The sequence below is a fragment of the Geotrypetes seraphini genome, chromosome 2 (assembly GCF_902459505.1).
Source record: "Geotrypetes seraphini chromosome 2, aGeoSer1.1, whole genome shotgun sequence".
Taxonomy (NCBI): Eukaryota; Metazoa; Chordata; class Amphibia; order Gymnophiona; family Dermophiidae; genus Geotrypetes; species Geotrypetes seraphini.
In genome coordinates, this window is record NC_047085.1 from 363,631,195 (window position 1) to 363,657,035 (window position 25,841).

General features: G+C 42.9%; 1 protein-coding gene across 1 annotated transcript in view; it reads left to right on the top strand.

Annotated features, from left to right (window-relative positions):
• The window catches only part of ITGA9 (integrin subunit alpha 9), a 589,864-nt gene that overhangs the window by 422,515 nt on the left and 141,508 nt on the right, over positions 1-25,841 (top strand). The window contains exons 21-22 of the mRNA XM_033930560.1: positions 4,947-5,036; positions 5,882-5,990. Of these exons, the coding sequence (XP_033786451.1) occupies positions 4,947-5,036; positions 5,882-5,990 (199 nt within the window). The remainder of the gene's footprint in view (positions 1-4,946; positions 5,037-5,881; positions 5,991-25,841) is intronic.

Here is a 25,841-nt window from a genome sequence, read left to right on the forward strand (position 1 = left end):
GCACGTGCCTTTGTTTATTGGCACTCATATCAAAGAAGCTGATCAATGGGAGGCTGAGCTGTATGTATTCAGCAGTTCATGTTTATATAGTCATTTTGAACAAGTGCCATCACCTGCGATGCCGACCCAGCATGATAGCTGGATGGCCCCCAACACTAGTACAGTATCAGTAGCACCACCCCAATAAAAGATAAATAAAAGAACTGGGAATGGCTGAGCTTGCCAAAAATGTTAAAAAACATTCTGATATACAAAACGGTAGAGTTTTCTTTTCCTGTTTTGTTATCCTGCCATCTGCAGTTTGTGGGACTTGAATTCAAATTCCTCTACTTGTTTTTATACTTTATGTGGAGGTTTCTTTGTTGGTCCAGTATTCAAATAAAAGCTGCGCTCCTAAATCTAAGGGGTAATTCTGTAAAAGCATTTTTGTTCCTATATGACAATGCCTCCCCTATTATTCACTGGTTAAATAGTTTTGGCCGGCTACTGCTAACTGCTAATATTTAGCAGGAGCCAGTTATCTCCACTGAATATTCGCAGCTAGTTGCTACGTCTAATCCGTTCACTTTCCAAGTTTCTACAACCCGAATCCACTAATATTCTTATCCATTCTTTAATAATCTCTAAACTAGACTACTGTAATTCCCTTCTCATTAATATCACACAAAAAGAAAAAAGAAGGCAGCAATTGATTCAGAATACTGCCGTTAAATTAATTTATAACGCTAAAAAATACGACCATGTCACTCCCCTGCTAATCAAATCTCATTGGCTCCCAATAAGTCATCGCATTACGTTTAAATTATTACTCTTAGTTTTTAAAACCATAAATTTTAATGAGCCACAATTTGTCAATAGATGGTTAATCCCCTATAATACTACACGATCGCTCCGCTCCTCCTCTTTGAACCTCCTCTCGGTCTCCTCACTGAAGGTTATCGGTACCAGACGAAATGATATGTTCTCCATTATGGCCCCTCAATCTTGGAATCTCTTACCTCAACACATTAGAGAATTAAAAGATCTAACCATATTCAAAAAAACACTAAAAACATTTTTCTTTAAAGATGCCTATGATTCTTAATATTATATTCCTTTTTTATATTTCCGGCAAGCTTTTACCTCCCTCCCATTTGTTTTTCCCATTGTTGTAACTCTTTCTTTCCTGTTCAAACATTGTAATTTCTCCCCTATCTATCCTCACGACTCATGTATGTTTTTTGCCCAAAACTAATATTTTTTTATCATGTATGTATTCTTGTATGTTAATTTTTTAAAGTATAACAAAAGTTAGTTTATATATTACCACCTATGTTTTAATTATATGTTTAATTGTATTGTACATCGCCTAGTAATTTAAAATAGGCGATTCATTAAGAATAAATAAACTTGAACTTGAACTGTTAGCTGGCTAACCATGAATATTTCAAACTAGAGGTCTGCACGGGAATGGGGATTGCGGGAATCCCGCGGGAATCCCTCCTAACCCACGGGACTCCCACGGGGACCCCCCTCTGACCCGCGGGACTCCCACGGGGACCCCCCTCTAGCCAACGGGACTCCCACGGGGATGGAAGGCTTTGGAAGCAGGGTTCAACCATATAATATAATGGACACGTCAGCCTTAGTAAAAGAGGGGGTTTATAAGTTAATTACCTGAACAGAAAACAAAAAAGGGTTCCACCAAAGAGATTCCACAAGAAAAACAGCAGCGCAAACACAAAAGAAACTGTGGAATAGATGATCCTGTCAGAAGTAATTGCTGCTTTTTATGGGGATGGGCGGGGATGGAGGTAATTCCTTGCAGGGACAGGTGGGGATGGAGAGGATCCTGACAGGGATGGGTGGGGACGGAGAGGATCCTGGCAGGGACGGGCGGGGATGGTGGGATTTCTGTCCCCGTGCAACTCTCTAATTCAAACATTGGCTGGCCGAGTTTAGCAGGCAGATTGGACCTCATAAACAGCAGTCCTATCTTTAACCATTATTAACTGGCCAGTGCCGAATATTTGCTTAGCTGGTTAAGTTAGAGCCAGCCAATAAAGAATCCTGAATATTCAAAACCGGTTGCTGGAAATTGCCCGGCAATGTATATCTGAGTTGAGTGCTGGTGTTTGGCCCACAGGGCACTGCCCGCTACCAGCTGAATAGCGGACTCTGTATATGTGCTTAAAATGCTGCTTATAAAATTACTCCCTGATTAAAAAGTACAGGCGATGACAAGAGTGCACTCTTTAGTAGGTATGTTAGGCTAGATTTTGAGCAGAGCATTGGGGTGTGGGGGGGGGGTGAGTGTCACTATTTATATGTATATTTTTTTAAATAGGAGCTTATGCTTATACTTCACATGAGAGTATCTACAATTGCTGCCAAGCAGGTGTAAATGTCCACAGTTTCATTCTAGCTGTGTGATTTCTGCAGCTTTTGCGGGGCATTTTTTTTTAGAAGTACACAGACATCTATCTGTCTTTATAAAATAAGCCCAAAATAGGTGCCTGCCTGTCCTTCCTACCTTTATGTATTGCTATTTATTAACCGCCTTACGAAGAGCTTCACTCAAGGCAGTGTACAACGGGTAGGTACTGTTTGACGTAAAACTTACAGCTTTAACAACATAGCAGTAGTAAAATTATCAAATGTAAACAAAAATAAAATAAATGAGGTAAACTTGGAAATCTGCAAATTGAAACCTAATGATAGAACTAAGATGAAACAGTATCAGAAACAGTAGTAAGGGGGGATGGTAGACCGCCTTGAGCGCTGTCTTCGCGGGAGCACCAGCACCTCTCCTCCCTTCTGCCCCTCCTCCCTTACCTCTTTAAACATTCACCTGTATGAGCAGTATCTTCCATCTACTGCTTGGTCTGGCCGCGGCTCCCTTCTGACATCAATTCCTGGTCACAGGACTAGGATATGATGTCAAAAGGAAGCCGAGGCTGGTGCAAGCAGCAGCTGGAAGATGCTCCTCATGCCGGTGAGCATTTCAAGAGGTGCATGGGGCGCATGGCGTGGCAGGAAATAGTAGGTGGGGGTGGGGGTGCCACCCTGCCTTGCACTACAGAGCAATCATATGACAGAAACAACATAAATGTCAGTAGAAAACAAAAAGATACTATAATAGACTGCAGTGATGAACATTCAGACAGCCTAGATATAATTCAATCTCAGCATAATACCAAAAAAATACCATGTTTTCCGAAAATAAGACAGTGTCTTATATTAATTTTAGGCCCCTAAAAGGCACTAGGTCTTATTTTCGGGGTATGTACATGATCATCTCTCCCTTCCTCTCCTTCACCCCAATTCTTCCTTTTTCCTTTCTCTCCCCCACATGTGCAGCATCTTTCCTCCCCTCCCTCCCATCCCTCATGCAGCAGGACCCTTGCCCAGCTTCCCTTCCCTCCCTCCCATCCCTCGTGCAGCAGGACCCTTGAGCGAGCACCCCCGAGCACCAGCCACATAGCCAAGCAGAGTTCACGGCTGGACAAGGTCGAAGCAGCCTGTTAGAGTGCTGCCGGCCCGACGCTGCTTAGAGGTAAGTAGGGCTCGCGGCCAGGTTCCGATGGGAGGGAGGGAAGGATAGGGATTTGGCTGTGTGGCGGGTGCTCAGGGGGGGAGGGGGGGTGCTCTTTAAAGGGTCCTGTTGCACAAGGGATGGGAGGGAGGGAAGGGAAACTGCTGGCAAATCCCGGGACTAGGGCTTATTTTGGGGGTAGGGCTTATATTAACACCTACCCCGAAAATCCTGCTAGGGCTTATTTTCGGGGAAACACGGTACCTAATACACATGCATTAGAACATTCAGATAACATAGATATAACGTTACTCTTTTGAAAAGAGGACTTTATAAGTTGCTGCCTAAATTTAGGTGATAATAGCAAGTGTATGTTACCTAATACTAGCACTTATGCATGTAATTGGTGCCAGCAATGGAAAGTTACCTACATAAGTGCTAGTTGATATGGACTCTTAAAGCGTAGTGTCCTGGCCTTGATCCTGGACTCTTAAGGCAGACCTGAGCTATAATTTCCAGAGAGTAGTAACCTTAACACACTAGCGCTCATAGCTTAGCAGGGTTTTAAAAAAGTTTTGGATATCTTCCTAAAAGAAAAGTTACTCTTTTGGGATCTTGGCAGGTACTTGTGGCCTGGATTGGCCACTGTTGGAAATAGGATACTGAGTTTGATGGACCTTTGGTATGTCACAGTATGGCAATGCTTATGTTCTTACGATTCATAACTAAGCACATGCAAGTTAATGTGTACCTTTCATATGTAAATGCACAGAAAAGTGCCATGTTTGCATGTAAGTGTGACTTGCACTATTCTATAAGATAGCACATACTATAGCATGCATCCTCAAGGGGACGTATGCATGAGTAGAGCATGGAGGCATAGGTGGGGCTGCTACTTATGCACACAACTTACAGAATACAGTAAATTTACACATAGTGCCTGCCCCATTTAGGCACATCCATTTAAATCTGCTATAGATCTGGCATACCTGGGTACATCTACATTTAGGCAATTGCAGGTTTACATCAGTATTCTATAAATGAATCAGGGAGCCCAAGTGCTGTTATAGAATAGACACTCCCCATGCAGCATTGGGCCACCTAAAAGGGTTATAGGATTGTCCCCATAATCGTATCATTAGAACTTACTGTTGGATCTAGAAGACCCAGTAAATTGTGCCCACTTATCAGAAGATGAGATGCTGTTATGTGGAATCTTGGGGGGGAAGGACGGATTGTGATACTACAGAATGGAGGATCTGTCTTGATCACACAGATGAGTATATTCCAGTTACAGCTGTTCAAATTGTTGGTCTGAAAGACAGCCAACCTAAACTGTAGTTTGATATTCGTTTGCAATGTGTACTTGCATGCACACCAGAGGGTCAGTTAAATCGCTGTGTTTAATAAACTTATTTTTCCTTTCCATCAGCGGGAACCTTGAACGCGCTGAATCTCTGCACGACAACACCCTGACTCTGACCGTGCCGCTGATGCATGAAGTGGACACATCGATCACAGGGTAACTGGCCCAGTCACTGCAGAGCAGGAGCACAAAGGAAACGCACATATCTCATCCCAGTGGAAAACTGCATTCTTTTCTTGTTTACATATTAGTGGGCAGGCCAAAAGTCTGCTTTCATCTTGCCTTGAATTCCCAGGCTGTGAAAGCAAGCTGCAGTTTATCTAACTTTTTTTTATTTTTGCATCCTCTATTCGTACTTCGTCACAAACCTTTGTTCCATAAAACATATATGCTGAACAAATCACCGATAGCCATCAGATGGACAGAAGGGGCAGGTTTATCATAGAGACCAGAGAAGGATCATAAGACCCAATTGGTCTCTGGCTTTTTTCTCAAATTTCTTTGCGACCAAAGGGAAGGAACAGATGAGAGAAGAAAGAGAAGTACAGGTTGTAGGGCGAGGGGAAGCATATGTAGGGAAGAGAATACGGAAATAATGGTTGTAGTGAGAGATGGGCAGGAAGGAGAATAGAAGGGAAATGGCAGGTGGATGGGTATTGTTTTTTTTTGTAAATGAAAAGCAGAACTATGTTATTGGCAGCTGGTCGCCCTGCTTATGCCATTTTCTGCCAAATGGGCAGAAGGGGGAGACAGATTCCTTACTGGGTACTGATAACAGTTAACAGCATTCTTGCATATGTCTGTTTTTCAGCATTCTGTGGAAAATGCAGAGAGTAAAGACACCAAGCTTTTAGGAAATAAGAAGGTAGCTGCTTGGTGGCACAGACTGAAATGGACGGAGGCCTAGGGAGATCTATAAAAGAGGATTTGGTTTCTGCAGGGGAAGATTTAAGACTGACATGGTTTGGCTATTATCTGTTTTTGTTTTGTTTTTTTTGTAGGTCTGTGACTCCGACTTCTTTCGATTATGGTGAATCGGTGGAAGCCACTCGCTTTGTTCAGCTGGAGGATCTGGAATGCCATTTTCAACCCCTCAACTTCACGTTTCAGGTATATTGCCTCTCAAAGACCTTGCTGAATTAGAACTTCCCTTGCCTGGGTATATAAGGATCCCTTTGCTTTGTCAGAGCTGATGTGTTGTCTTGCAGGGCAAGTACTTTTTTTGTGTGAAATGATAGGCCCATTGGCTCTATCTCTTTCTAACATCTACCCCCTGATGCAGCCTGAAGGTGAAATGTGGCCACATTGGGTTCTGCTTAATAAATCATAGTATTCCTGATACTTGGTCTGCTTCATGTCTTCTACTTGCATAGTATTAACAGTGCAGGATATCATCATTTAGCAGCCAGACAAAATTTCCTACAACAGTGTGAAGCAGGTTGAAAGGCTTGCTTTAATCTGTAGGAGGAGCCATGGAGATCAGAGGGTTTTCCTGTGATCCTCAGGAGCACAACAGCCATACAATCTATTTTTCTGACAGATTATGCTTGGTGGTTTTTATTTTGTCATTACAGTTGCGCATCTGCCCTGTTGAATTTACTATATTATTTTTTCATCACTTTGCCTTCTGATTTCTGAGTCGGAAACCAAAGGGGAGATTGTAGTGTATTAGAGCCAAGGATTTTTCTTTACTAGCTCTGCTCCTAGGCAGGATACCACCTCGGTCTTAATAGCTAACACATGTCTATGTAGATAATAGAGCAATTAAGTTTCTTCTGCCAATCCTGCTCTGGGGGTGACAGGCTTCGGTGTTCAAGATGAAATGTTAAGACTTCTTGGGTTACTGATTAAAAAGAAAATAAAAAAAAAAATATCTTGCAATACTGAATTCATTCTTAAAGATTTACAGTAACTTTTCCGCAGTCATGGTAGGCAGGAATTCAAGTTTAGAGATCATCTCTACTATGCATACATTCGAACATAAAGATTTGTTTTGTTTTGAAGTATGAAGTTGTGTTGTAGGAAAATAGGGCATGCGGCCTTCTATTTCTTCTTCCCTGCCCCATCCCCCATTTCCACATTCCAGCACGTGATTCTAAGATGCCAGAGAAGAATTAGAACGCAATTCATCTGATCACTTTCTTTGTAAAGAGTTTTGCAATAAATCCCTAAGTTTTCCTTGTCTTAAAAGCCAGTTTTCTGTTCATTCAAATGATAGAATTTACACTCTACTTGAGGTGGGGGGGGGGGGGGGTCTGTATGCATCTACAGGGTGAACATTTTTTATGTAGCCATCTTTTTTAGTGCTATCTGACTCCTTGTGCGAGGACGGGCTTGGAGCACAGATAAAATCAGGCTAAGGTGAACAAAACTAACATTTATTAAGACTGTTAGGAAGAGGGGGGGGTGGATCCTGTTTGGGAAGGAGAAATCAAATACAAAACTACACCTTGAATATAGGAATGTCCTCTATAGCCTACTCCTGCGGGACTGCTGCAGGCACTACATTTTCTCGATAAAGCAATACCTTTTTTTGGGGGGGGGTCTGGTCTGGTTTCCCCAGAGTTATCATTATAGTTCTTAGCATTTTACCAGCCAATCTGCCTTAGGATTGATCCAATTTGCCAAACTACAAAGTCCCAGTTAAACTGGGACTAACTGATTGTTGAAGTTTGGGTTCATAGGTACTTGGTGGAGGCATAAGCAGTAGAAAAAACCCCCCAAAAGTCCAACAGGGCACAAAACCACAGGAGCAATACAGAAAAAACAAACAAACAGTGGGAACAGACAATGGGCTAGAATCACTAACCTTCCCGATTCACTCCAATCCGTGTCCGATCCGAGGCAGGCTGGCTGATTCACAACCGGTCTGTATTCAAATGGGGGCGATCAGAGGAACGCCCCCCACCGACCACACGGATCGCTTGAGAGCGATCCTGACGCCTGCGCAGACCATCTTCTTTGCCTGTAGATGGTCTGCACATGCGCTTGCTCAAAGAGATGTGCTTTTTTTTTTTAATATGCCTTTCTTAACTGACAATTTTCTGTTGTTTGGATAGATTGCTCTCCTTTTAATGTCATCCTGAATACTGGAGGGAGTCCCACCAGCCGCCCCTCTGCCTTTCCCTGTCCTCCCCACCGGAGCCCGGTCATCAGCATTGCTCGCCACTCTCCCCTTTCCCTTTCCGCTAGCTCAGCTGATTGTTGCAGGCAGCACTCGCTCTTCCCTTTGAGTTTGAGATGCTTGATCTACAGCAGGGGTGTCCAACCTTTTGACTTCCCTGGGCCGCATTGGCCAAAAAAAAATGTTTCTGGGGCCGCACAAAGGTGCAAATGCTGCAGCAAGACAGAGGAGGGAGCCGGCAAGACGGTAAACACCTGGGGGCAGCAGAGGAAAACATTGCATTGCCCTCGACCGGGGCTGCACAAAATACTTCACTGGGCCGCATGTGGCCCTCAGGCCGCAGGTTGGACACCCCTGATCTATAGCATAAAAGTTGCAGAAAAGCACAATGCAAAATCAGTCACCGTTTGCCGCTCTCCCCTTCCCTTTCCTTCGGCTCAGCTGACCATTGCTGGCAGCGCTCGCTCTCACTGTCCCCCTTCGCCGTAGTGCAACCCCATTTTAAACTCGCAGGTTAAAACCATGAGCTCGCACTGCAGGAAAGGGCGGCAGAGAGCAGGAGAGTTGGGGCAGCAGGAAGCAGGAGAACAGTTGTTATGTGAAAGCTGAGTGATAAATGCTGGCAGGACACCATTGGAAACTACTATAGAGTTGGGGCAGGAGAGTCGGCAGGGACGTGAGCGACTGGTCCTCAGCAGTCGCTTCTTTTTGGATCGGGCAGCCCAGTTGGTGTTCTTGCTTGAGTTTAATGAATTGTGTCCTTCCTACTTTACATGCCGTTTCCCCTCATTTGCATGCATGGATCGGAGGTTGATTGGCCACGTGGTTAGTGAATCGGATCGCAAACACGATTGTTGGGCTTGGTGAATCTAGCCCAATGAACAATCCACGAGAGCCAGCAGGATAAAATCAATGTATATCCTAGCCTGAAATAAACAAACATTGATCTTATCCTGCTGGTTCCCGTGGATTGTTCATTGTCCGTTCCCACTGTTTTCTTTATCAGCATATGCAGTAGGCCTTGGCTCCTTCCCCCTTGGTCTCCCTAGCCCAGCTGTTCCCTGAGCTTTTAAACTTCCTAGTTCCTGTCTTCCTGACTCCACTTCTCCCTTGTCACTTCCCCCATGGGTGAAACTAGGGATTTTAAGGTGGCTCTGACACTGTGAGGTAGTGTTTTTAAGAGAAAGTGGCAACAGCCTATAGATTCTATCACTTTCTTCTATTTGGTCTTTTGAGTTTTTCTTCCTTCTTAGAACCTACCAAAATGGAAAAGGGAAGCAGCTCAAGTGTTTATTAGGACTAGCGCCTGTAGCTTTTGGGCTGTGTATGTTTCAGCTGTTGTTCATTTTTAACCTAACTACAGCTTGTATTATTGAAAAAAATGTAGCCTCTCTCCCTCCCCTAGAATTTGTTTACCACTTGTCCCTATACAAGACCATACAGCTTATCTTTAGGGTCTCTAGGAAGATGGAATATTCCCTTACTCCCTCAAATGAAGGTAGGTCCAGTCCAGGTTTTATTTATTATGTTTATCATTTTTGTAGCTGTTGATTATACGGAATGCACAATGTGGTTTACCTCCGAAGTCCAATATAAAGCAAAATAAAAGGAAAAAAAATGGTGACGAGATAATCACGCACCAGACACCAGCGTGCCGACAATCCAGCGCAAGAAAAAAGCGCGCTGTCGAAAAACTTATTTTTAAAGAACACCGACGGGAGTGTGGTGGAGAACCCCCCCCCCCCACTTCAATGCATAGTGTTTGCGCTGCCGTTGGGGGTGTGTGTGGGGGGGGTGCAACCCTCCACATTGTAGAGAAAACGGAACTTTTCCTGAAAAAAATCAGAAAAAGTTCTGTTTTCTCTACAGTGTGGGGAGTTGCACCCCCCACACCCCTCCAATGGCAGCGCAAACACTATGCATTAAAGTGGGGGGGGGGAGGTTCTCCACCACACTCCCGTCGGCGCTCTTTAAAAATAGGTTTTTCGGCGGCACGCTTTTCTCTTGCGCTGAATTGTCAGCACTGGATTGTCGGCGCACTGGTGTCTTGCGCGCCACTGACTATGAACCGAAAAAACCTTCAAAAGCATTGAGATTCTCTCTCCTTCCTCTGGAGATGACTCCTTCTAGCTCCCAAAACAGAGATCTTCCTGTTCCAGATGCCAGGACTCCTTTTAATCCAGGCTTTCAGCCAGAAACTCACCCTTCTGACCTGCAAGACACTTCACAGTTTCTTCCCCCATCCTATTTCAAAGCATTCTGCCCTGCTTGGCATGACATTCCACAGAATTCACAAGTCCAGACGGCTCCTTGTTTTAATCCCACAGGGTCCATAGCTTCTTCAGTCCTACAGAATACATGGTTGGATATTTATTCCATGCTACTTAAAATTAATTTGCTACAAAATTTTTTCACGCACTGCAAAATGAGATTTTATTCTTTTTTATTGACATATTTTGAAATAGGGGGGGGGGGGAGGAAATCATAGATATGCTAAAGAACAGAAGTGAGAAATATCGCCAAAGCATAATATAGGTTTATCTGAATATCAAGTCCACCTTACTGGGGAGTAAGAGAAAAATCAAGCAAACAATACAAAAATCCAAAAGGAATTGGTGAACTCTATGCCTGAGAAAACTAGTACCTTTGTAAAGCCTATTCCTACAACCCTGATCATATCTTCTTATCAATCAAAACCTTTTCAAAATGTTCATAATCATAAAAAGCAAAATTAGAATCTTGAAATTTAACCAGCCACTTGTATGGAACCTCTACAAAAATAAAAGAAAAAATAGCTCTCAATACAGGTACCCAACCCTTTATCTGAAGAAGTAAGTCCCCCTGTAATTGAGTAGCCTTAGTCAAATGTGGAGATACCTGCAACTTCTGACCACAATACAGTAACAGGTCAATATATTCAGTCGGCAGTCAGCATTTTTTCTAAATGTTGGCCAAGATATTTATATCCAGATAAGGCAATCAGCACCAGAATTGATTCTGCTAGCAGCAATTTTCAGTTTGTTGTCTAGATAACTTAGGGACATCCTTCTGACTAGCCAGAGTTATCTACATAGTAACATAGTAGATGACGGCAGATAAAGACCCGAATGGTCCATCCAGTCTGCCCAACCTGATTCAATTTAAATTTTTTCTTCTTAGCTATTTCTGGGCAAGAATCCAAAGCTCTACCCAGTACTATGCTTGGGTTCCAATTGCCGAAATCTCCGTGAAAACCTACTCCAGCCCATCTACACCCTCCCAGCCATTGAAGCCCTCTCCAGCCCATCCTCCCCCAAACGGCCATATACAGACCGTGCAAGTCTGCCCAGTACTGGCCCTCTGTGTTCATCCCATGCTTCTTTCCCCAGATCCTCAACGGGGCCACCACATACTCAAATCATTCTCATAGTATGTGGCTTTATGCTCCAAATCGTCACTAGATCAATTTTATATTATTTTTTTAATTTTTAACTTATTTATCACAATTATGTACTAAAAAGTACTTAGCTGAATGGTCTCGCCTCACACAGGGATAGATACACCAACATGTTTCACCCATTGAACTTTGTATAGGTTTTTTTCAAGGCTACTATTCCCTATATTGCTTTCAGCTATCTAGATGCTGTGGTCTGTTTGAATGGCTGAAAGCAATATAGGGAATAGTAGCCTTGAAAAAAACCTATACAAAGTTCAATGGGTGATTACATCAAGCATTTTTAAGTGGTGTTTTGGATATTGCCCTTATTTCAATTTACCATTTAAGAATTAGTGCCACTAGCCAATTATATTATTGAATGGACACAACACGATCTGTGTTTCGGCACAATGCATCTATATCAGGGATTAAATGGGTGCTGTCTGAATTCATATACAGTAGTAGGTAAAATAACCATAATATAGAACCTTGTAGGTATAAAACCAATCTTCTGAGTACAGCTTCAATGTGAGTACTGGAACTCGGTATTTTCCAAGAATGGCGCCATTGGTTTGAAGTACTTTGACCTTCTCTATTGCTTCCTTGTTTTATAGTGCAAATTATATAAAATACATATCACAGTTTACAAAAGCAATAAATTGCAATATGTATTACTCCAGATCAATCATCTAAACCAGTGTTTCTCAACTCGGTCCTGGAGTACCCTCTTGCCAGTCAGGTTTTCAGGATATCCAGATTGAATTTGCATAAACTTGATTTGCATACACTGCCTCTGTTATATGCAAATGTCTTTCATGCATATTCATTGTGGATATCTTGAAAACCTGACTGGCAAGGGAGTACTCTAGGACTGAGTTGAGAAACTCTGATCTAAACCATCAACCCATCTAATGTAAAACATTCTTAATAACCATCCAAAACCAATTCAGAATAAATGAGCTTTCAATTTCTTTCTAAAAGACATGTAAGTAGCCATTTTCACAAGTTCACAAAGATCACTGAAAAAGTCTGTACTGTACAACAAATAGGCCTGCTGGCTTTGGAGCTGCTTTGTTAACCAAGTAAGTTCTGGGCTTTGCTTTTTTTTTTTTTTTATTTATTTTTTTAACATTAACTTTAATGAGCATCTGAACACTTCTTGCAGGGGGCTGGCATGGGTAGGATTGGACTGAAGTAAGGCTACCTGATTTCTGGTGGGTGAATCCAGGATGCATTTTGCCCTCTTGCCAATAGGCAGTAGTTCATGTGGGGTGAGGAGGATGCAGGGAGGAGTACTCTAGTGCAGTGTTCTTCAACCTTTTGACACCTATGTACCGGCAGAAATAAAATTATTTTGTGGACCGGCACCGGTCCACGGACAGGCAGTTGAAGAACACTGGGTTAAGTTGTGCTCTTCTCCACCCAATCTCCGCCCCAGACTCTGCCCCCATAATAGTACTAAGTGTAACACCATTTTTTTTATCCATTTTTCATCCATTCACACATACAATATAATCATATTAACAACACATAATGGTTAACCACAAAATTAAAATACACAAAGCACACTGTATGCTTTTCAACATTCATTCCTACCAGAAAACAGATAACCCCATGCAAATGCAGGACCAAAAACTAAAAGTACTAATATTCACAAACAAACCCTAAGATGCAAGACTCTGCAAGCAGTACAACCCCCAGAGAAAAACAAACAAATGCATTTCTTCCTGAACAGACAGCAGATGTAAAATCACTAAATAAAAAAATAAAAGCATTTCTCCTACCGTTGTTGTCTCTCTCCCTCCATGTGCCTTGCCTTCTGGCCTGGCCCCCAGTGTTAGCTTCAGGCCGGTCCAAGGTGCGATCAACGCAGGGTCTTCGGGCCGGCTCCTTGAGTGCTGCATTGCACAAAGCTGTGGGAAGCGGCTCCTCGCGCGCATCCCGCGCCTCATCTGGAAGTCTTCCCTCTGACTTTGCGACATCAGAGAGAAGGCTTCCGGGTCAGGCGCAGGCCGCGGTTAGGATCCTTTTCCCACGGCTTTGTGCACTGCAGCACTCAGAGAGCTGGCCTGAAGACGCCGCATTGATCGCACCGAGGACTGGCAGCTACAGAACAATCTCTTGGGCCCGATGGAGGTGCCGGCCCTGTGGACCAGCAGAAAATTTCTGGCACCGGTCCACAGACCGGCGGTTGAAGAACACTGGTCTAGTGAATAATTCCCATGGAAAACTGTAGCAATTTACTTTCAAAATATATCTCCAAACACATTCTTTAAGTTTTGTTGCAACAAAATATTTTGAATCCAGCATAAAACCATCAATGCTGGGGGTATGTCCTGGCCATGAGACAATTCTAGTAATTAGGCATTAGAAGAAACCAGATCAGCCAGCATCATTTAGCTGTTCCCAATATGTAAATTCTCTGTCCAAGTCAAACTTTGAACTGAATCCCAAACATTTTACACCGATGAGTTATTAATATTCTCTATCAGACAATAAAACGTGCCAAACATTCATGTCTCTGGCTTGATTTTCTGGCCCAGCATACCTTTTTTTTTTCTCATTCCCTTGTCTTGTTGCTGTTTAAATTTTCTCTCCCTTTCTGATATCCTTTCTTCTATTTGAGTTTTCACAGTTTCCTCTCTGCCTCTTTCCTCGTATGAGGGGATAGCTGTTTTTTTTCCTTCTTGCTTTGCTTCCTTCTGCTTTCCTGCTTTCTTTTCTTCCTCCTTGTCTCATCTTTCTATTCTCCTCTTCCTTTCTGTTCTTCTTTCCCCATTCCTCATCCTTTCTCTCCTATACTTTCTCCATTCCTTCTCATCTTTCTCCTACATTATTGGGTTGTAAGTATATTTATGAGAATGTAGAGACCACTTCCCCAGCAATGGGTGAGGAGGATAGGTCAGGCTTCCTTTCCAGTACCTTATTATGCACCAACCTCACTAGTAACATCTGCTTCATTGGCTGGTTCAGCTGTGTGATTCATCCTCCCTAAGCTGCCCCTCTGTGCAGATGTATGGGTGGCACACACGGGTTGCACTGACCCTGTAATCCGTACATTTTTTTATAATAATTGGCATGGGAGTTTGTCTAAAAATAGGATAATTGATATAAAGTAATATGCCCTTATAAAGGAGGGTTCATATTAAAAGAACTTTATTTCTCTGCTCATCCTTGTGATACCATCTGATAAGAAGACGGCCACTCTCCTAATCTCTATGTGCTTCAGTTCAGACCACTAAAACTAGCTAAAGCCAGGTTTTAGAATTGAACAAAAGGAAGATTAAAAAAAAAAAGTGCAGAGAGGTAACAAATCTGTTTTCTTCCATAATCTGGAAATAAATTTATTTATATATTTAACCTTGTTTTGTATTGCAGATACTGTATAAAATATACCCATCCCAGTTTAGAATTTTAACTAAAATACAGATCACATGTATGAAGTAGAGCAAAAATATAACATATAATATAGAGGCCCTTATTTTGGAAGCATCCCCATGTGTACATAGCAACATGGACAGACACATGGAAAAGCCATTTTAGAAAGCTGCCATTTGTTCATGAGATTCACGCCATTTGGGAAAGAAGCGTGTTGAGGCATATAAAGGGAGTGGTGGGGGGGCCGACCAAGAATAGCAACATATATTCCTCTTTTATAAGAGGAATGGAATATTGGCCTTTAACACCTGCATAATGGCCTACTGGAAGGGCAGATGTAAAGGCTGAGGTCAGCATCACCATCTGATACACCCACCCTAGTGTGGCAACAATAAGCCTCCTTCCACCATCATGACTCCATGACATCCAATCCCCTCCCACAGCATCCAAGTTCCCAGACCTCCCTGAAGCCTCCCCTGAATGACCTCCTCTTCCCTATTGACAACCAGCCTTATCACTAGTCCCTGATGTCTTGAAGTATTACCGCATAGGAGCAGCCTTTTGAAATTGCTGGTCCTGTACTCACAGCTGTCTTGCTGTCTCCATGGCATTCTCCCCCCACTCCTCCACAAACATCCCCTCAGCAATATCAATCCCCACCCTGGCTTCAAGATCCCCTACTCCAACATCTGACCCCTTCCCAGCAACAACATCCCCCTTGAGGCCCCTTTCCCCATGGTATTAGCATCCTCCACCACCATCCCTGGCCAGACTGCGAGTCAGTGTCGTAGTAAGAGGGGGGCGGGGGGGGGGAGGGGGCGGATCGCCCTGGGTGCCTTCTTGGTGGGGGTGCCGGAACCCCTCCTCCTCTCGTCTCCCCCTGCTCCTGCCACTTCTCTCCTCTCCTGCCGCTCATGCGCCTTTCTATTTCCCAGCATCATAACTCTAGTTCTTTGCCGGCATGAACAGCAGCTCCAACCTGTTACTTGTGCCGGCCTCGGTGCTCCCCTCTGTCATTACTGCTGGGTTCCATGACTAGGAACTGACATCAGATTGAGAGTCAACACCAGCAAGTTAGAAATGTTGCTTGGGCCGGGGAAGCTAAACAGGTAGGAGGGAAAGGGAGCAGGGGAGGCAGGGAAGGAGCGGGGGGGGGGGGGGGGGGGTAGAGAAGAGAGCGAGGGGGTGCTACCACCCTGGGTATCTCCCACCCTCGCTATGAAACTGCTGAGAGTCACTGGTGTCTAACAGTTGGGATGCCACTCACTCTTGCTTCAAAGACCTTGGGTTTAAACATGGCTGTTGGCAATCTCGTTATACATACTCTTTAGTTATTCATTTTACCATAAGAGATTGTTCTAGTGCAATGTGTCTAATGGTCCTGAACCATAGGGATTTCCATCTGAACCCACAACTTGCTCTCAGAAAACTGTCAATCATGTTTTCAACTCCATCTCCTTCCCAGGAAGTTGTTCCTGCCCCCTCAATTTGTGGATTTTTTTTTCAGACAAATTGCTCAGAAGTGTTTCTGATCTGCTCTGCATTTTTTTAAATTTTGGGGTATTTGTTCTGTGTTTTTTGGAGGCTTGGAGCCCAGAGGTTTCCACTTGTTGGGACCTCTGCCTGGGATAAGATGCTGACTCATGCTATGGAAGTTTGCTGCTAGCAGGATCAGACCCTCGGGGACACCTAGCTAACTAGCCTGCTGGGATTGTCCCCTGCGTAGCTGCTCGCATCCCTGGTGGAAATGACTCCACAGTATGCCGGCTTTTTAAAGCCTCGGTGCTTTCCAGCATTATTTCTGCCTTGCTGAGGGAACTGAAGCTGAAAGTTCCTCTAGCTCCTTCAACTCAGTGCTCAGTTATAAGCACCTCTGTTGCTAAATCAGTGTGTTTTCCCTCGCATCCAGACATCATTAAGTTGGTCACGGACCACTGGGAGTCTCCAGAGGGGTTCTTTGTGGTGGCTAAGGCTGTGGCCATGCTTTACTGAATGGCTTCAGATTTCCAGCAACTGTTTGTTCAGCTGAAGCTGGATTCACTGATGGCGCAGGTCACTAAACACATCTCCCTGCCTGGTGAGAGTGGTGTGATGTTAAAGGATCTTCTGGACCATAAAGTGGACTTGCTCCTCAAGAGGCAATTTGAAGCCTTAGCCTTAGGGATTAAGGTGGCAGCTGCGATTCTTTGTGCCACGTGCTAGCTACACATGATTGTCTCAAGCATCAGTCCCAGAGGATGACGAGGATTCCCAAATGCTCCTATCTGGAGTGAATTATGTAGCAGATGCTCTGTATGTTCTCATCAGGGTGTTGGCTTATGTGATCTCCACTCGCCGGATGCTTTGGATCAGACGGTAGGCAGGAGATTCTGCCTCTAACGCCATGCTGAACAGACTCCCCTTCAGGGGCAGATACTATTTGGCAAGGGTCTGGATGACCTGATGGCAAGCATTGCAGACCATTGCCCCAAGGCCTTACCAGACAGCAAATCCCGAATGGCTCAGGGTCTGGGAAGGAGTAATTTTTGAGTTTTTGAAGATTCTGTTCTTCTGCAGCAAGCCAAGCAATACAACAGTCCTTTCAGGGATCATGTCTGAGATCTAGTGGAGGTAGGAGATAGTAGACCTTGGGCTCTTGCGTCTCTCCAGCCTTTAAGAAATCGCAATGACACCAAGACAGGAGCAGAGCTCCCCCAGATAGGACACAGGCTGTCGGCCTTCTGGTCAGTCTGGGCTCAGATTGGAAGTTGTTTAGGGTGGTTACAAAATCAAATTTGTTACCCCAGTTCCAGACCACTTTGTAGATTCTCCAGCTGGCCAACCAGAGTCAGGGCAACGGTTCAAAGGCTACTGGACCTTCATGCCATAGAGCCAGTCCTGGACCCTGAATCAGGCTTGGACAGATCCTCCATATATTTTATTGTGCCAAAGAAAGGCTCAGAAGACTGGAAACCATTTCTAGACCTCAAGTCAGCCATAGCGGCAGTGGTGCCATGGGAATTCCTTGTTTTCCTCAACTTCACGGAAGCCTATCTCCACATTGCCATTTTCCTGCCCCACAGGAGGTACTTGAGGTTTCATGTTCTGGACCAGCTTTTTCAGTTCTTGGCGCTCCCCTTCAGCCTAGCAAGGGTACCTCGTACCTTTACTAAGGTGATGGTAGTGTCCCGCAAGGTTGGGATCCAATCCCACAGTTGGACGATTGGCTCGTCAGAGCTTCGTCCAAGAAGGAAGGCAAATGAGCTGTTTCCAGAATGGTACAACTCTTCCAAGACTTGGGATGGATCATCAACTTCAAGAAGAGCCAGCTGGAGCCAACTCAGCACTGGAGAACCTGGGAGTCTTGTTTGATATGGCTTTGGGCCAGGTCTTTCTTCCAGAGCTACACAGACTGAAGCTCCAGAAGCAGATTTTAGATCTACCTCAGGGGCCGTCTCCCACACCATGGCACTACCTGCAGGTCATGGGGTTGATGGAGGCAGCCATAGAGGTGGACCCTTGGATGAGACCGCACATGAGACTTCTCCATGACTCTCTCCTCTCTTGCTGGTCTCTTCAGACGGACTCGCTTCAGCAACTGCTTCCATGGTTGCTGGTAGTGAAAAGCAGCATCGGGTGGAGGCTGCAAATGGCTGCCCTCTCCAAGGGCATGCCTCATTGCATTTCCTCCTGATGCCCGCCTTTACGGCTGGGGGGGGGGGGTCATTGCAACTGTCACTTAGTGCAGGATCGTTGGATATTGGCTTAACAGAAGTGGTCTATAAATTCCCTGGAACTCAGAGCCATTTGACTAGCTCTTCAGGCACTGAAGAAATCTCTGCAAGGCATAACAATCTGAGTCTTCTCGGACAATGCAACAGTGGTAGCCTATGTCAACAGGCAAGAAAGCACTAGAAGCACCTTGTTGCGTCTAGAAGCTCATCACCTCTTCTGGTGGCATAAGCTCATTTGCAGGCTCTCTTGGCCACACATGTAATGGTAGCAGAAAATATGCAGGCCAGCTTTCTCATTCGGCAGAAGCTCAACACAGGAAAATGATCTCTGTCTCCCTGGACATTCAACACCATAGTTTAACGATGGGGGCCTCCACAGATGGATCTGATGGCATCAACAGTAAACACAAAGATGATTCGCTTCTGCAGCCAGAGAGATGAGCCCAGAAGTGAGGGGTTGGATGCGGTGGTCCAACCGTGGCTGGAGAAAGAGCTCTGATGTGTTTCCCCCATAGCCCATGCTCAGTTGATTCTTTTGCAGGATTGTGAGGATCTGGGGTTGGTTGTCTTAGTGGTGCCCAATTGGCCTTGCAGGCTGTGGTATGCGAACCTAGTTCGTCTCATAGGCAAAAGGCCTCAGGTTGCCGGTTCAAGTGGACCATCTCACTCAGAATTCAGTTTCTAACAAGAATCAGGAACACTTTGGGCTTATGGCATGGCTCTTGAGTGGGCGTCCCTGACGATCAAGGGATATTCGGACATGGGTGTCACCAGTTTGCTCAGTTTTATGTGCATAAATGACTTTTAAAATTATCCTTAATACTGTACTAAATTAGTCAAATTAGTCCAGGTTTTAATCTTCAAATGGAATTTCTAACATCAACAGCACTATGACAGTTTGAGTGAATAGTTGGAGAAGCAGCCTGAATGAACTTGAACTGGGAAATAAATAATGTATTCTGCATTTATTCTGCTTCTCAGAATCAATCTCCTCCCTTTTACTTGTGGGAGAGGGCTCCTTAATTGATGGACATTGTGCACTTCAGCCCCAGTTACCTTTCCTTTTGCTATAAATAGAAGAGGTTTACAGAACCAATTTTTTCCATTTAAATATTTAAACCCGTACATATAAAAAAAATGCACTTGTATGTCGCTGTGTAATGGAAATGAGATTGTTTGAAATGAAAAGCCAAGAGGGGGAGGGAAAGGACTATCACTCATTTCTGTTTATTACTTTCTGTTTTATAGCGGTGACCCACCTCAAGGATGTTAAATGCAATGCGCAGAGACTGCTTAGATTACTGGAACCATCTATCATGCAACTCGCAGAGCAATAGGTGGTGTTTTATTGTATAAATACAGTACTATTCTAGCCACTATAAAATATTCAGAATGTACATTTGCTTTGGTTGCTGGGCTCTGCAGAGGAGGCAAGGGGACTGGTTAAACTTTGCACCCATGGGCAGCAGAATGGAGTCATGGACAGATCAATATTTTGCCTCGCCTGGGGGAAGGCTTGGAAATTGGTTTGTTAATCCTCTCCAACCAGAAAAACCTTCCTTCCATCTGCTGCACTATATACCTAGAATAGCCTCGCTAGACGGCACACAATGCTCTGTCTCTGGCGCTATTTAAACCTAGGTTAAAAATCTGCCATTTTGAAGCTGCTTTTAACTCTTTGATATCTACCCATTATTAAAATGTACATGGGCAGATTCAATGCTTATTCCTGGGATAAGCAACATAAATCTGTTTTTACTCTTTTGGGATCTTGCCAGACACTTGTGACCTGGATTGGTCATTGTTTGAAAAAGGGTACTGGGCTTTTTTTTTTTTTTTCATGCTTAAATCTTTATTGATTTTCAATTTAAATTTCAAGTATTACACTTGTACAGAAAGCAATAGTAGCAGAGATATTAAATACAATGTAAATATAGCTCATAAATTAATAAAATTTACTATTTATGCTCAAGTCCTCAACTTAGGGTCCAAGAATCAAAAATTGGCGAAACAAAAAGGAAACTACTAATAATCACACAAGAACTGAAAGCTATAGCACTGAAATGAGGTCATCAATAATCAAATTATAGGGCTCAAAGATTACTTGCATTCAGATGAGACATTGCCACAAAGTTTGTCAGTTGAGATGGTTCAAAAAACACATACTTAACAGTACGGTAACACACAATACATTTACACGGATGTCTTAAATAGAAAGTTGCCCCCAAAGATATAACCCCAGGTTTCAAAAGAAGAAATTCACGGCGGCGCTTTTGCATCTCCCATGCCAAATCTGGAAACATTTGTATTTTGTAACCAAGAAAACTTTTTTGTCTATTTTTGAAGTAAAGCTTTAACAACCATGTTTTATCAATTGGTAAGGCTAAAGTAATGATCATAGTGGTTGATGATGCAAAGTCCTTCTCAGATGTCTCTAGGATTTGTGAAATATTTAGGGGTTCTTGGTCTGAAGATTTTTCTTTTAGTTGTTGGTTTTGTCCTTTATCGGGCAAATAATAGACCCGTGAAAATTGTGGTAACAATTCTTCAGCTATCTCCACTAGATATCTCTTAAGCATATCTCTAGGTGTTACCAAATCAAGTCTTGGAAAGTTAATTAACCTTAAATTATTATTACGTGCATTGTTCTCAAGCATTTCAATTTTCTTCCTTAGGTTAATATTATTTTTAACTAAAGTCTCTTGCAATTGTTTTGATGTTATAATTTCCTTTTCAATTTTCTGAATAGATGAATTAGAAGTATTTATTTCTTTTCTTATGTCCTTCAAATCTTTATTATGTTCATTAATTGTCCCCTCAATTTGTTGAAAGGTAGGAGAAATGGTCTTGACAAAATAAGCCATTAAGTCCCATATAGAATCAATACAATTGGAGCTTGTGTGAGTGTAAAGTGCTCACCGTTCTGAAGATTTTCTTCGGGGCATGTTTTCTGTACTTCCCCCTCATGCTGAGATGGTGTTGCCCCAGATATCTCCATTAGGGCCCTTGTAGTAAGAGCCCCAGCCCCCAAGCTCTCCTCGAGATTCTTACTTGCCTCAGGAGAAGAGATTACCACGGAATCCGGGGTTTCCCCACCCCTGGGAGAGCTGGTAATCTGAGGCTGCGGGGCCGGTGCCCTGACATTGGGGCTTAGAGTGGTGTCGGGCCCAAGAGTGTCCACCGCTGGTTCGCCTCCCTGTGTCCTCAACGGGCCGCCATCCGATGTTGCTGAGACCTCCTGCATGCGCCTCAGAAGATCCTGAATATTGCTGAGACCCGGAGCTCCAGAGCGCCGTGAGGCAGAAGCAGTGCTTCGGCCCCGTCTCTTAGGCATCGCGGTAAGTAAAACTACCGCTAAGAAAATCCTTCAAAAATCGCTATCCTGAGATGAACAACTCAACGCGTCCTGCTCTCAGTCGCCATCTTGGATCCCCTGGCCCTTCCTACAGGATACTGGACTTGAAGGACATTTCAGTCTAATCCATATACACCAGTGAGATCTCTTTGCTGTATGTCAATGAGTCTACTTAATGTCCCTTCCCTTCATACTGTCTACCAGGACTTTATCTGAGCTCGTATATTTAGCATAATTGGTCCCACCCTTTGGAATGCATTACCTTCGCCCCTTCATATGGAAAGTTCAGTTATGAAATTTAAGAAGAATCTTAGAATCTTCTAATTTCTTGATGCATATGGCACATGACATGTCGCTGTCCTGGCTTTTCTGGCTTCTGGCCTGGGGTTCAGCACCTAGGTACTGCATCCTTCATTCTTAGGGTTACCATATGGCTCCAGAAAAAGGAGAGAACAAAAAAGAAGAGACAAAGCCTCGAACTACTATGAGGAGAACAGCAAAAAGAAGCACTGGAGATGTCGCAACCAACGAATGGAGCCAAGTCTTTTATTGAAAATAAGACACTAAAATGTGTAAAAACAAAGTCTTTGTTTGTTTTTACACATTTTAGTGGCTTATTTTCTATAAAAGACTTGGCCCCATTTGTTGGTTGCGACATCTCCAGTGCCTCTTTTTGCTGTTCTCCAGAAAAAGGAGGACGGATTGAGACATTTGGGTTTTACTTCCATTAGCACCTCAATAAATTAATAAATAATACATGCAGCTGATCTTATTTTATAACTTGTGCATACAAATTTTCACACTAAGCTTGCATTTGGTGGCAAATGCTTTTAGTATATCCAAAATGTTAAAATAGTACATAATTGAGTGGATGAGTCACCACATATTTGCTCGGTTGGAAATACTTGATAAAGTCATTTCCTGGCTCAAAGCAGGTTGTCTAGTTTGTGGATTTCCACGGATCATTTAATCAACATAAAAACATAACATAAAAACTTATATCTATACCACGACACCATAAAATTCTATGCGGTTTACAAAAGAGATTCAAATTACAATTTAATGGAAATTTCAGGTATAGTTACCCAAGAAACTAGCAAACAGATACAGTTTTAGATTTCTCCTAAAATGTTGGTAGGTACTAGAAGTCACTATTAGAGATTTCAAGTCCTTATCCCATGATGCTGCTTGATATGAGAAGAAGCGTTGGTATCCCATGATGCTGCTTGATATGAGAAGAGGCGTTGGTGATATTTTTAAAATTTGCATCCTTTGACAAATGGAAAGACAAAGAGAGCATGTGTACGTCTTGAACATTTCGATTTGACAAATGCAAACAAATTTGTTAGCTAATTGGATGCAAGGCCAAACAACACCTTAAAGCATGGGCAACCAAATTTGAACCTCACTAGGATCTCCAGTGGTAACCAATGGAGCTCTTGGAGGAACAGAATAACGTGATTGAACCTACTCAAGTTAAAAATTAGTCGGACTGCAACATTTTGGATAATATGCAATCTATATAGATTTTTTGGGATGGCAGCTAGATAAGCTATATCCCAGTAATCCAATTGACTCAATACCAGAGACTGAACCAACAATTTAAATGATGATGCATTTGAATGTGCTCTAATTGTGTGCAGTTTCCAGAGTATGGAAGCTCTTCTGTACCAAGGCATCAACCTGATTCTTCATGGTCAGGTTCTGGTCTAAAATTACACCTAAGGGGTCCTTTTACTAAGGCGCGCTAGTATGTCTTAGCGCGCGCTAAATGTTAACGCATACCAACACGTCCATTATATCCTATGGACGTGTTAGCATTTAGCACACACTAATTTTTAGCATGCGCTAAGATGCACTAGCGTGCCTTAGTAAAAGGACCCCTAAGATTCTAAGCCAGCAAAATAGTGAGAAAGGGGCAATATGAAATCCAAAATACAAGCTGCAGGCCTATCATTTGTTTATGAGCGTTTACATCAAAAGTCCAAGTCTATAAGGTCTTTCCCCCTAAAATGTATCAAAATTATTCATATTTATACAGATGACATCGTTATAAGCAGAGTCAAATCTAGGAGGGATTTCTTTATGCATATAAGTCATATGTCACCAAACAATACTTGGAGATAATATGCATTTGAATACTGTCTCACCTCCAGTTCTCAGGAGCCATCCTGTGAATACAGGAAGACTACAGGTGACATACTGATCTGACCTGTATCAGCTATGTTTGAATAGTAGATTTTTTTTTTCTTCAAAGTACTAGCTATAGGTTTACCTCAGGTTTGCTTTCTGAGTATAAAAAATAATACATTCCTAGACTGGACTTTGGTTGGAGTGCTCATAATGGTAACACTGTGATATAGCTTGATAAACTGACTTTGATTATCTTAAGTAGATGATTATAACTTAAGACTTCCCTATGGAGAGACTTCTTATGAGAGGATATGAAGTCACTGGGATGGCCTTGTGAATTCCCTTATTCATCAAAATATGAGCTCTTAGAGACTTTTTTGAGCCGGTCAATTTGTTAACATATATTTTGGGTAAGTCTAGATTTTATTTGTGTTTCCCTTAATTTTGTCTGCATTATTTTAGCATTTTTGGGGTGTGGGGGGGGGGGTAATTTAATAATAGAGCAAGCAGGTGAAAGTCCAAATGGGTGCCTATTTTATAAAAAATTGTATGACAGCGTATCTCAATAAAGATGAGTGAGTATAGAATCTAATATTTCGAGAGTAGCCTGATTTTAGCTACCTCCTAATCCTCATCACAAAATTACTAATCACCCAGACCCTCAGAAATGCCACTGAGATACTCAATTATGTTTCATAGTGTCTGTCTTTATGCATTTAATCTTCACCGGGTCTTTATAATAACTTATGCTGTATTCTTAGAATGTAGTTAAGTCTTTCAAAACAATAAATAATGTATAATAAATATCTTTTGTGCTAGTGTTTCTTATATATAATACTTAGCTTAAAGTGGTCAAAGCCGACATGTTTCACCCCAAGGGTTTCTTCAGGGCTGCTATCCCTATGTGAAGCTTGATAACAGGAACTCGGTGGAAGATAAGCTCCACATAGGGACAGCAGCCCTGAAGAAACCCTCAGGGTGAAACATGTCGGCTTTGACTACTTTAAGCTAAGTATTATATATAAAAAACACTAGCACAAAATATATTTATTATACATTATTTATTGTTTGAAAGACTTAACTACATTCTAAGAATACAGCATAAGTTATTATAAGAGACCCGATGAAGATTAAATGCATAAAGCCAGACACTATGAAACATAATTGAGTATCTCAGTGGCATTTCTGAGGGTCTGGGTGATTAGTAATTTTGTGATGAGGACTAGGAGGTAGTTAAAATCAGGCTACTCTCGAAGTATTAGATTTTATAAAGAAAGCATAGGTGCATATATGCCTTTATTAAAGGAATTATGGATTTAGCACATACCTTAAATCAGGCATGTTGAATCCTTCCCTGCTGTGTTAGTATGTACCTGAGGCACTGGAGTGTTCTGATATGTCTAATGTTAAAAGGAGGAGCAGTATTTATTTATTTATAGCATTTATATTTCACTTAAAGCCTAAGTGGTTTACATTCAGGTACTCAAGCATTTTTCCCTGTCTGTCCGGTGAGCTCACACTCTATCTGATGTACCTGGGGCAGTGGGGGATTAAGTGACTTGCCCAGGGTCACAAGGAGCACCCACAACCTCAGGGTACTGAGGCTGTAGCTCTAAGGAAAAGGGGATTGAACAGTATAGATAGAGAATTATTATACAGGTCCTGGACCTGGTGGGCTGCCGCATGAGCGGACTGCTGGGCGCGATGGACTTCTGGTCTGACCCAGCAGAGGCATTGCTTATGTTCTTATATTCTTAAGCACTGCACCACACACTTCTTCCCTGATTCTCAACTCACTGCACTAACCACTAGTCTACTCCTTCACTCTAAAACCAGCCCTGGC